This window comes from Carcharodon carcharias, chromosome 2 (genome assembly GCF_017639515.1).
Source record: "Carcharodon carcharias isolate sCarCar2 chromosome 2, sCarCar2.pri, whole genome shotgun sequence".
Lineage (NCBI taxonomy): Eukaryota > Metazoa > Chordata > Chondrichthyes > Lamniformes > Lamnidae > Carcharodon > Carcharodon carcharias.
In genome coordinates, this window is record NC_054468.1 from 7725834 (window position 1) to 7738420 (window position 12587).

The 12587-nt window shown below is 41.7% G+C and overlaps 1 protein-coding gene across 1 annotated transcript in view; it reads left to right on the forward strand.

Annotated features, from left to right (window-relative positions):
• Nucleotides 1–1049: 1049 nt before the first annotated feature.
• The window catches only part of LOC121272872 (deleted in malignant brain tumors 1 protein-like), a 35787-nt gene continuing 24249 nt past the window's right edge, over nucleotides 1050–12587 (forward strand). The window contains exons 1-3 of the mRNA XM_041179711.1: nucleotides 1050–1149; nucleotides 6235–6303; nucleotides 9919–10230. Coding sequence (XP_041035645.1) covers nucleotides 1050–1149; nucleotides 6235–6303; nucleotides 9919–10230 — 481 coding nt within the window. The remainder of the gene's footprint in view (nucleotides 1150–6234; nucleotides 6304–9918; nucleotides 10231–12587) is intronic.

The following is a 12587-nucleotide window of genomic DNA, read 5'->3' on the forward strand; positions in this document are numbered from 1 at the left end:
GTGATGATTCTGCAAGTTTTACTGGGTAAGTATTTCGCAATTCTGCTTTTCCGAAATCTGGAAAGTTTGCAATGTATTGGCGTGATTTGGCACAATTCACTCAGTCGCATAGAATCCTTCGCCATTTATTATATTGCGCTCCCTTTTACCTTTTGTTTACTCTTTGGCAAATTTCCTTGCGCTTAATGGTGATCATTGACAATTTATCAGCTCCACACTTCTAAGGAAGAGATGGATGGGACAATGTCAACCCCCATGTAACAGTAAGTGTTTCTGCAGTTAGCGGCTTTGTCTTTTTCTGATCTGTGCATTGCTCATTGAAAACCTTTCGAGACACTGGTCAGCTGCGATGGGCTAAGATAAATAACAGCTTTACATGTATGACGACCCATGCCTTATTGTTGCACAAATTGCGGCCTGCCGTTATTCCGCTGCATGAGTTGGCGGACAGCTATAGTGGTTTGATGTGAACTGAGGTTCCTTGACAGGCGCAATGGATTTACATTCGAAATAATAATTTAAGATAATGTAATTCACTATTTTGTGTCTTGTTCGAATCAAATAACAAACCTTGTTTGTTTGATTTAGATTTGGATCTTTGATTTAATATTGGGTAACAGAAATAAATATCAGAAGAAGGGAGGAAAGAGGGAGTACTTTCAACATTTAGTGCAGTGCGAAATAGGCGACATCTGGTCTATGATCCATAATAGATCTCTTTCTATAGAAAATAATATTCGACAGGGTGCAACTTGGGCTGCAAATTCCATACGTTATTTAATTCAATTTGCTACAGAGCTCATGAGCAAGTTCGCTTTTTCTCAAGGCAACAGCCTATCTTTTTGAAGAACTATAATCATACAATCTTTATAACAAAAAAACAGGCCATTTACCCTATCGTGTTTGTGCTTGCTGTCCTAAGAAGAAATTCACGTATCGTCACTCCCCAGCTGTCTTCTGACACCCCTACACTTTCCTTAATTCCAGGTATTTATGACATTTAGAAAATGTAGGTAACTATATCACAGAAGGAGGCCGCTCTGCCTAACATGTCTGCGGCGGCTGAAGAACGAGTCACCCAAGCTACTCCCATTTCCCAGGAATTGGTAGTTCTGGATATTACTGGGCATCAATTGCATATCCAGGCAGGTGAAAAATTAGTTGAGGTTCTCCGTCTCCACTACACTTTCAGGCAAAGAGTTCCAGACCCCTAGCGAGCTCTGCATGAAACGGAATCCCCGTCTCCACTCTCAGGATTCTGCCAATTAAACGACGCTTAACAGCACTGTTGCTGAGCCCAGGAACCACTTTTCGGACGGTTGAGAGGAATCTGAGAATAATTAGTCGGTTCAGATTTGCGATGCTTTTTGTGTACAGGGCATTCTTGAACCACATTGCCTGGTTGATGACAGTGTTGTACCTGTACTGGAACAGCTTGCTTACTGGAGTGGCAAGTTGCTTGTTATCACGTGGAGTGAATCCAAGTGGCTGAAGTCTCACATATGTGATTCTGGGAGTCTCTGGAGGATGCCAATATATATAATTCACTCTGCACTTCTGGCGGGAGATTAATGCAAATGTGTCAGCCTTCTTTACTATATAATTAAACACAGAGCCCAATACAAACCCAAAACTTTCAGAGGAGTGGAGGTTTCTATAATCCGGCGGATTTCAGTTAATACTTATTTACCAATTTCCACCAGTAAACTAACGGCCGTTAGGTGATTCACTTTCTTACAGTCACTTGGTGGGTACCGTGACCTATCAAGTGAAAAAGAAACTTTAATTTAATTTAAGAATGAAATTTCATGCCAATCAGGACGGGGTTGCGGGGGGTGGTGTAGTTGTTGATGTTCGGGTGAAGGGAGACATAGAATTCCAAACTGAAAGGTCGAAGTATCGGAACAGTAAAGAGATGAGGGCAAAGGCAAGCAGAGTTGAATAGGAAGGGATAGAGTGTTAGCAACAAAAAAATACATTAAATATTATCGTCATTGCAGGGAGCAGAAGTAAAAAATGAAATTAACTGCCTTTATCTGTATGTACGAAACATCTGAAATAAGTTAGGAAAAAGAAAGTTAAATTATTTAGATCTAATAGCAATTACAGAAGCATGATGCAAGGCGATCAATGTTGGGAACTATATATTTCAGGCTATACAACAGTTCTGAAGGGCAGGCAGAATGGAAAGGAAGTGGGATAACCCTGATAGTAAATGCTGACAGAACGACATAAAAGAGAACGAATCTTGTCACCAAAGATAATGAAGTAGAATCAGATTGAAATTAGTTACAACAGGAGTCAAAAACACGGCTGTGAGCAGTTTATAGGCAACCAGCCACTATTTATACCGTTGGACAGGTTATTAAAGAAGAACATATTAGAGCCTGCAACAAAAGAAATGTGATTATTTGGAGGAAACTTTAATCTTGATATAGATTGGGAAAATCAATTGACTATGATGGCTTTAGAAGGCGAGTTTGCAGATTGTTTCCATGACAGTATCTTGGAGTGGCACGTGTTGGAAATGACTAGGGATAAGATTCGTTCTCTTTTGATCGCCTTGCGTCATGCTTCTGTAATTGCTATTAGATCAAATATTGAGTAATGAAACAGTGTTAAAAAGAAGTGTCATTATAAAAGATCAGATGGGAAACAATGGCTATTAGACCATACAATTCTGTCTTACATTAAAAGTGACACATTTGAATCGCAAAAAAGAATCTTGAATGTAAACTGAATAAGCTACATTGTTATATGCGAGATCTGGCTCAGGTTAATTCGGCAATTAGACTGAAATGTATGGAGGTAACGGAAAGGGGGAAATATTTTTTAAAAATAAAATGCTCAACAAGATACATTCCATTGAAGAACAAAAATTCAGCAAGGAGGATTCATCCGTGGCTAAAACAGGAAGTGAAGGATAGTAGTAGATTTAAAGAAGATACTCACAATGTTAAGGAAGGTTGCACGTCTGAGGTTTGGGAGAGTTTTGAAAACGAGGAAAAATGCAGAAAATAGAATATGAGTTTGTAATAGCACGAAATGTAAAAACAGACTATAATAGCTTTTTAAAAAAATATTTAAAAAGGAAGTGAGTAGCTAAAATTAACGTTGGTCCCTTAGAAACCAGGGCCGGGGAAGTGATCACAGGGAATGAAGTAATGGCGGAGGCACTGAACATATATTTTATGTCTCTCTTTGCAACCGCGGGCAGAAGTTCCATCCTCAAAATAGACAATATCCTGGGGCTACTACAAACGAGGAATTTAGGGAAATTAACAAAAGCAGTGGTAAAATCTTAGAGAAAGAGAAGGGGCCAAAATCCAACGAATTCCCGGGACTTGATGGCCTGCGCCATAGTGTTCTAAAATAAATAGTTGCAGATGTATAGATTGTGCTAGCTATGATGTTCCAAAATTCCATAGGTTTAAGATTGGCCCCAATAGTTTGGAAGGTGTCAAATGCTGCACTGATTTGAAGAAAGGAGGGAGCGAAAAAAATATTGAGCGACAGAATAGTTTGTCAAACATCAGTTCTTGGGAAAATGCTGGAATCCACGAATAAGGGAGTTTTAACAATTCATTTAGAAAAAACATAATCTAATTAGAGATGGTCAGCATGGTTTAACTAAAGGGAAATCCTGCCTGGCACACCCCTTCGATTCTTTGTGAGAATGCAATAAGTTGGGTAGTTAAAGCGGAACCAGTAGATGTAGTAATCGTGTATTCACAAAGGCATTTCTGGTGTGGTACAGAATGTTAATAGGCAAAATAATGTCTCATGGAGTTGGAGGTAATAAACTAGCATGGACAGATTATTGCTTAAGGGATTTAAAATGTAGAATACTCATAAGAGGGGCTTTTTTAAGTTGGCAGACAGGGAATACTGGAGTGCTGCGAGGATCAGTGCTGGGGTCTCAGCTATTTAGCGTCTATATTAATCACTTATATGAAGAGACAGAAACTTATGTGGAAAATTAGTCTGTAGGGCGGCAGCAAAGAGACATTTACAGGTTACGCAATAAATGTGAAGTTATTCACTTTGGTCATGAGAACAAACAAAACAGAATATTGTTTAAAAAGGGGAGACAGTTGTGTGTTGCTCAAAGATACTTGGATGTGCTTCTACAAAGGGCGTACAAATTTAGCAGGCCTAAGAATGAATTAGGAAGCAGATGGAAAGCTCGTCTTTAGTGCAAGGGAATTGGAGTACAAGAATATGGAAATCTTGCTACACTCGTACATGGTCATTAGCAGAGCACATATGGAGTATTTTGTGCAGTTTTTGCATTTTAGAAAATATATACTTGCACTGAAGGTGGTACAGTGAAGTTTCACTAAATTGGTCCCTGGGATGAAGGGGTTGTCCTGTGATGAGAGGCTGAGTAAATCCGGCTTATATTTTCTGGAGTTTAGAATATTGAGACGTGATCTCATTGAAAATTACAAAATTCTGAAGGGGGTTGATAGGTTGAACACTGATAGGCTGTCTCTGCTGCTCCGCGAATCTAAAACACAGGGGTACAGTCTCAGGGTAAGGAACTGATCATTTACGACTGAGAGGAGGGTAAATTTCTTCACTCAAAATGTTGTGAATCTCTAGAATTTTCATCCCAGAGGGTTGTGGATGTTCCGCAGTTGAATGCATTTACGGTTGGGATAGGGAGATTTTTGGTCTCTCACATAATTAAGGGATATGGAGAGCAGGCAGACAGGAAAATGGAGTTGAAGCCCAAGATCTGACATGATCATGTTGAATGGCAGAGCAGGCTCGATGGGCCGTATTCCCTGCCCCTGTTCCAATGTCTTGTGTTTTTTAATACCTGCACTAACTGTTGTAATGGGAGAGATGAGACCCTCTGGCAATGAAGAATTGTGTGAAAGAATAAAACTTGTGGGAACTCAATGTGGTCATGGAAACACAGAGAATAAGGAAGAGATGACCCGGCATCATGGGGATAATGGGGGTTGGTGGGAGAGAGAGAGAGAAAAAATCGATACAACATTGCTGTAAACAAAAATGAAGATGAACTCGGCAGTTCTTGCAATTTGTGGCTATGCAAAATAAGGGTGATCGGGAATCATCTGAGCAGATTAGATCTCTGCTCTTTTTCTTTCCATTTTTTTGAATGAATATGAAAATCAAAAGAGATTAAAAACATATCCATGAATCAAGAATACCCGTGTTACACCCGATCATGAGAGTTAATGTTCCCCACAACTGCACCAGAAAATCTTTAAGATGGTGAGCTTCATCCCACGGACCCCAAATCTATATTCTTACAGTGTTCTGTTCGTGGTAAATCCCACCTGTGTAATAGCGCACAGCCCTGGTGATATAATCACGTGGATGATATTATTTTCCTTTACGAAGGTGCAGAATGGGCAAGGATATAAGATAAATGTCACAATTTAATTCATGAGAATGATTTATGAGGGTGATTTTGATGTGGATGGAATTTCAAATTGAGAATGATGTAAAACAGGCTGTCAACTCGCTACACTATCACACAGATTCCAGATAGATATACTGTATCGGATTTTATCAAGTTTTATTTCGAAAGATTACTTGGAAGTTTACTTGATAATTAGAATGTATAAAATAAAATGATTGTGGGAATATTATTTATCAGGGTGGATTGACCACAATGCACACAATTGCTAAGAAATGGAGCCAGATCAAATTGATTCGGACGGTAGATTAAATTACCATGGACGGATATTGAAACTAAATGTGTGTCTCTTTCTCTGAGTTGGTTCAATGCGATGAGTGATGTTCCCTAGGAAATGTGTTGTGTTCGCCTTTATCTAATAATCCCTTGAAATTCTATGGGCTCCCGGTACTCAGAATGCAATTCAATTGACTGGCGAAGATACAAAGAGTAGGTTGTTACCGAAAATGTTCAGTCATTTAAACTCTTCCTCCTGAGTCCCACTGATATCATCGTGGGAGGTTATGACATCTGCTGGGGAGTGGAACTAATGGCTTTACTCTTCAAAAGATCTAATGCAGAACCAATCATCCAAATGCCCTCCTTCCCTGTTGCAATATTCCATAATTCAGTGACTATTCCCTATACGGATATCTGATGAATGAAGGGCTTCAGTTGATCGCATAGAAATTAACAAAGTTTTTATTTTGAGGTTGAAGTTTTCTTGTTCAATTATTTAATGCCAGTAATCAAACAATTTACATTTGTTAGAATTGATATAATCGCTTTTCAAATTTCAGACGCAACAGTTGGAACCTCTTTGCACCCTACCCGTCAAATTGCTACAGTTGAAGCAACGACTCAGAAAGGTACATGTTTTTTACACTTGGAGCAAAATGCATTATAAATTGTTAAGTATCGGAATACAATAATCCTTTGCATTGATTTAGCATATGTTGCTTAGAAGATATACTCCACTCACCTCGCACAATGGTGATTTTCTGAGATTATACCCTGAGACTGCAAGGCAGTCATCCAATGTGGACATTTGGTTCTGTTGAAAGCATGCCCCTAAAGTTGCTTAAATATTCATATTTAAGAATGCAAATTATTATTTTAGTAATATTTGGAACGGCGGTTATATGATCATAAAACCATATAAGACCTCATTCGGCCCATCGAGTCTGCTCCGCCATTCAATGAGATCATGGCTGATCTGATAATCCACAGCTTCACTTTCCTGCCTTTCCCCATACCCCTTGATTCCTTAATGATTAAAATTCTGTCTATCCCAGCCTTGAAAATACTTAACGACCCAGTCTCTTAAAGCCTCGGGGTAAAATATCCACCTAATCACTACCCTCTGACAGAAGAAATTCCTACTCATCTCTGTTTTATCCTGAGGCTATGCCCTCTGGTCCTAGACATTCCCACAAAGGAACAACAAACTCTCAGCATCTACCCTGTCTGCTCCCTAAAAATCTTGCATGTTCCAATAAGTTGCCTCTCATTCTTCCAAACTCACATGAATACAACCCCAACCTACTCAACGTCTCCTCATAAGAAAACCCTCTCCATGCCCGGGATCAACCTTGTGAACCTGCTCTGTACCGCACCCAATGCCTGTATACCTTACCTTAGGTAAGGGGACCAAAACTGTTCACAGTATTCTAGATGTGGTCTAACTAGAGCCTTAGAAAGTTTTAGCAAGTTTTCCCTATTGTTATACTCCATTCCCGTCAAAATAAAGGCCAACATTCTGCTTGCCTTCACAAAACCTGCTGAACTTGTATGTTAGCTTTTTGGACCTCATGGACAACGAATCCCAAATCCCTCTGTGCTGCAGGTTTCAGCATTCCTTCTTCATATAAACAATACGTACTTCCTTTATTCTTCCTGCTAGAGTGCAAACGCGCATATTTTCCCAGATTATATTCCATCTTTCAATTCCTGCAGACTCACTGAACCTGGCTATATTCCTCCCTTGAATCGTCGTGTCATCCTCGCTACTTGCTTTTCCAACCTGTTTTTGTGTCATCCGCAATCTTGGCAATAGTACTGTCATAGATTTTCTTCATCCTCCTGACTCTCTCTCCCAGATAAATTTCCATTGTCTTTTTATAGAGTTCCTCCAGCTGGATTCCTCTCTTTGTCAGCACTTTGAAGCTGCCTCTCCATAGCAACCTCTCTTTTCCACCATAATTCTGATATTTTATGCACTGACCGCTATATTTGTCCAAGAATTAGGAGGAGTATGTCACGATGCTTATCAAGTTTGGGGCCCCAGTGATAAGCATGGCCACACGCTAAAACTCAACTGTTATGATATAGTATTGCAGAAATATCGTGAACTCATGCAGTCCCGGATATCCTTTCATCATTTTTTTATCACCTGGATCCTGACCTTGCCTGTGGATGATCAAAGCGCTGGGATGGAAATCCAGAATGAGCTAAGGACATCGTGATGTCCTCGAATGTTGCAAGTGACTTATCTGATACATGCAGATGCCACATGCAAGCTTGTTAATGATAGCAAAAAAAAAAATCGCATTAAAGCCTTATGCAGCAGGCATTAATTTTGTTTCGTAATTTATGCAATTTGAACGACATCTAACACCCCTTTGATTTTGGAACTCTACCAATTAAAGATCCAGAGGACACTTTGCTCATTCACCATGGGCTGGATTTTGCCGTCGGCGGTCATTAAGAATGTCGCCCGTACGTTATCCCGCCCCACTTAAATCCCCAGGAAGGCAAGTGCACAGCGAAATCAGCAGTCGGCCCACCGACCTGTCAATGGCCATTTGAGGCCATTGCTAGGATAATTAAAGCAATTAGAGGACCTTCCCGTCCAACCTGAAGGTTGATCGGTAGGCCTGGAGCCCGAGCGGGCTTCTGAAAATACATGAAACCTCATCCACCGGCGGGATGAGGTTTCATGTAGGGTTTAACAAACTTTTAAAACGTTTTAGTGAAATTTATTAACATATCCCATCTCCTGTGAGATTGTCTCATTAGGGGGACGTTTTAAGGAGTTTTTTATTTTTCTGTTTTAAAAGATTGTACAAGCTTGCCTCAGGGAGATACGCGCTCTTTTGTGCGCATGCGCGAAACAGCACGCTCTCACGTTGGGAAACCCTCCCCCACCAACCCGCCCGCACAGGGAGGGATCGCGCTTCCCACCGGGCGGCACGCTTAATTGGCTCGCCCACTTAAAATGGCGCTGGGTCCTGCTTCTCCGTCGGGGATTGGCTTGACCCCGACCGCCCGCTCGCTAGGCAGAAAATTCTGCCCTATGAATTCTGGGCATCGTGATGCAATTTCTGCGAAATTAATCAAGGAATCAACGAGGCCTATTGCGCGAAAAATTGCTTCTGATTTTCACTATCAGTCAGTGAACTGTCCATGCCCTGCAATGTGACAAAAGGCCACGTCACAAAAGATGCGAAGAATTATTTCACAGTCGTCCAGTAAATTATGGTCTGCCAAAACACTACTGATTCCTCTGACCTTTTGGAATGGACCCTATCAAATCCTCTTACATTTTATTGCAAATGCGACATGCACAAGGAAATGGTCAAAAGATCCTCGAATCTGTTGAAATTTACTCCAATCACTAACCCTGTGTCAGAGCGAAATAATGATAGCGGGGATTGGTCACGATCCTTCAGAAGTGTTAATAGCAGAATAACAGCAAATTCTCAAGACAAAACTTTTCACAATTTCTTTCTTTGCCTTTCAAACTGACTGTCCGCCAGGTGGAACCTTTACTTCCCTTAATGCCGACTTTCTATAAGGGCAATCTGCAATTGGTCTGTGATCAGGAGGAACAGAGGAAATGTGGCCACAGCGGATAGTGTTATTTTCACGCACTTTGCACATCAATGCCCAATCTTGCCGCTCAAAAAGTCATGTATAACACACAGTGCTGCATGGAATTGCGGGTCAGTGCAAATAGGACTCATTGGCAGGTAGAAATCGCCAGTTTTGAGTTCCTGCTCAAGTAAAATCTTTTGCCCGACACCAAGAGGCAAAACATACCCGGAATTACATTTCAATGTTCACTTATGCTGATACTGATACTGTATCTCTAAGTAAATTTCAATTAGATTTCATAGTAAATGGAGTGTAGGCGGCACATCCATCGTATCATCTCAGTTAGCCGCGCCACATTGTAAAGATTAATAACATACATTGCTTCAATATCATAGTTTAAAACAAAATAATTTCGAAAAACAGACAAAAGGTCTTTGACAGAAACACACATTGATGTGTTGGAAGTTAAGCCAAAATATTAAGCCAATAGCAAAGCGTTAAAACAATCTGACACGTTAATGCATGTAATAATAATTAATATACTAATTAATCGACTCAATTTAAGCGTCGGATTTTGAAGTGGTTTGTAATGATTACAAGATGATTACTTCAGTTCAGTTGCAGACTGTTTTGCATAATTGGTGCTTCTCCACTTGAATTATTAACAGATTTGAGTCACGTGAGGCTGGTAGGCCAGCGGTCGTCTTGCATTGGTGAACTAAACGTTTATTACCGAGGTCAGTGGAGATCCGTCTGTAGTAGTCTGTGGGATTCAGCTACTGGCGAAGTCGTCTGCAAGCAAATTGGTTGCGGTTTCCATCACAGTTCAACAAGCAGCCCCATCTCACAAGAAACAGGATCTCCGTTACTGAATAAGATTCAGTGCAATGGAACAGAGGCTTCACTGTCGGATTGCTCATTCAGTGCGTCGGGCCTGCAGAGTTGCGAAACTGGGGCGATTGTAACCATTAAGTGCACAGGTATTTCTGTTGTTAATCAGTGTTGAATATGTTCTTTCGAACGCTATGTTGGCTTGTGTTTAAGTTATCCAGTAATATCACTGCAATCCGCACACGTCGTCACGGACTGAGAGCGATATATAATGGTGGTGGCAGGGACCAGTCTACCAGTTGGAAAATATATGTAAAAAACAAATTAGCAGCAAGATTAGGCCAGTCAGACCCTGAGACTGCCCCGCCATTTGATAAGAGCAGGTGAAAGCTACTCCGCAGCCATTCGCTTTCTCAGCTCCATTGAATGCCAATCCGACGTTAACCTGGTTGGTGACGCCATATGTTCCGCCTTCGAAGGATGGTGACCAGTTAGATCCGACGAATCCCCAGTATCACCAGCGCCACCTGGAGCGGTCGGCACTGCCTGTGCTCCGGTGTGGTCTCGAAACATTATTGTCACTGGAGCTCCGGGGAACGGAAGGTGAGGCTGGATGCTGGCGGGTTCTGATGATATCACTTTCCAAAACTGTTCCCCTGACATGTTTTCCTTCTTCCTTAACAGTGTTTTTCCACCCACTGTGATTGACAGGGCCCTCAACCGTGTCCGGCCCTCACAGAAGCATTATAGGGTCCCCTTAGACCATAAAACCATAACACATAGCAGCATAAATCGGCAATTCGGCCCATCGAAGCTGCTCCGCCATTCAATCATGGCTGATTAATTTCTCAACCCCATTCTCCCACATTCTGCCCGTAACCTTTGATCCTCTTACCAATCAAGAACTTGTCTGTCCCGGTCTTAAATATGTTCAATGACCTGGCCTCCATAGCCTTCTGTGGCAATGAATTTCATAGATTCACCAATCGCTAGCTAAAGAGGTTTCTCCCCATTTCTGTTCTAAAAGGTCTTCCCTTTACTCCGAGGCTGTGCCCTCGGGTCGTAGTCTCTGCTACTAATGGAAACATCTTTCCCACGTCCACTCTACCAAGGCCTTTCAGTGTTCTGCAAGTTTCAATCAGAACCCCCCTCATCCTTCGAAACCCCATTGAGTATAGTCCCAGAGTCCTCAGCCTTCTCCATAGGATAAGTTTTTCATTCCTGGCATCGTTCTTGTGAACCTACCCTGAACCCTCTTCAGGGCCAGAACATCCTTCCTGAGGTACGGGGCCCAACATTGCTCACCATATTCGAAATGTATTATGACCAGAGCCTTATAAAGCCTCAGCTGCACTTCCCTGCCTCTATATTCTAGTCCTCTCGAAATAAATGCCAACATTGCATTTGCCTTCTGAACTACGGACTCAACCTGCAAGTTAACCTTAAGAGAATCCTGGACTAGGACTCCCAAGTCACCTTGAACACCAGATTTCTGAATTCTCTCACCATTTAGAAAATAGTCTATGCCTCTATTCTTCCTTCTAAAGTGCATGACCTCACACTTCCCACGTTATATTCCATTTGCCACTTCTTTGCCCATTCTCCTAATCGGTCCAAATCCTTCTGCAGCCTCCCCTCCTCCTCAATGCTACCTGTCCCTCCACCTATCTTTGTATCATCTGCAAAGTTAGCCAGGATGCCCTAAGTTCCTTTGTCTCGATCATCAACGTATAAAATGAAAAGTTGTGGTCCCAACACTGACCCCTGCAGAACTCCACTATCCACCAGCTGCCATCCCGAGGTGGACACCCTTATCCCCACTCCCTGCCTCCTTCCAGACAGACAATCCTCTATCCATGCTAGTACCGTGCCTCTGACATTGTGTGTTTTCATCTTACTGAGCAGCCTCCTGTGCGGCACCTTGTCAAATGACTTCTGGAAGTCCAAGTAGATAACGAGTCTAACACACGTGTTATCTCCTCTATGAATTCTAACAGATTTGTCAGGCATGACCTCCTCTTGATGAAACCATGCTGACTTTGCCCTATTTTACCATGCACTTCCAAGTATTCTGAAATCTCGTCCTTAATAACAGACTCTAAAATCTTACCAATGACTGAGGTCAGGCTAATCGGCCTGTAAATTCCCGCCTTTTGCCTCACTCCCTTCTTAAACAGGGGGTTACATTAATGATTTTCCAGTGATTCCTGAAAGATCAGCACTAACGCCTCCACTATCTCTTCAGCTATCTCCTTCAGAACTCTGGGGTGTAATCCATCTGGTCCAGGTGATTTATCCACCTTCAGACCTTTCAGTTTTCCTAGCACTTTCTCCTTCGTATTGGCCACCACACTCACCTCTGCCCCGTGGCTCTCTTGAACTTTGGGGATGTTATTCGTGTCTCCCATCATGAAGTCTGATGCAAAGTATCTATTCAGTTCCTCCATCATTTCATTGTTCCCCACTACTACTTCTCCAGCCTCATTTTCCAGCGGCCCAATGTCCA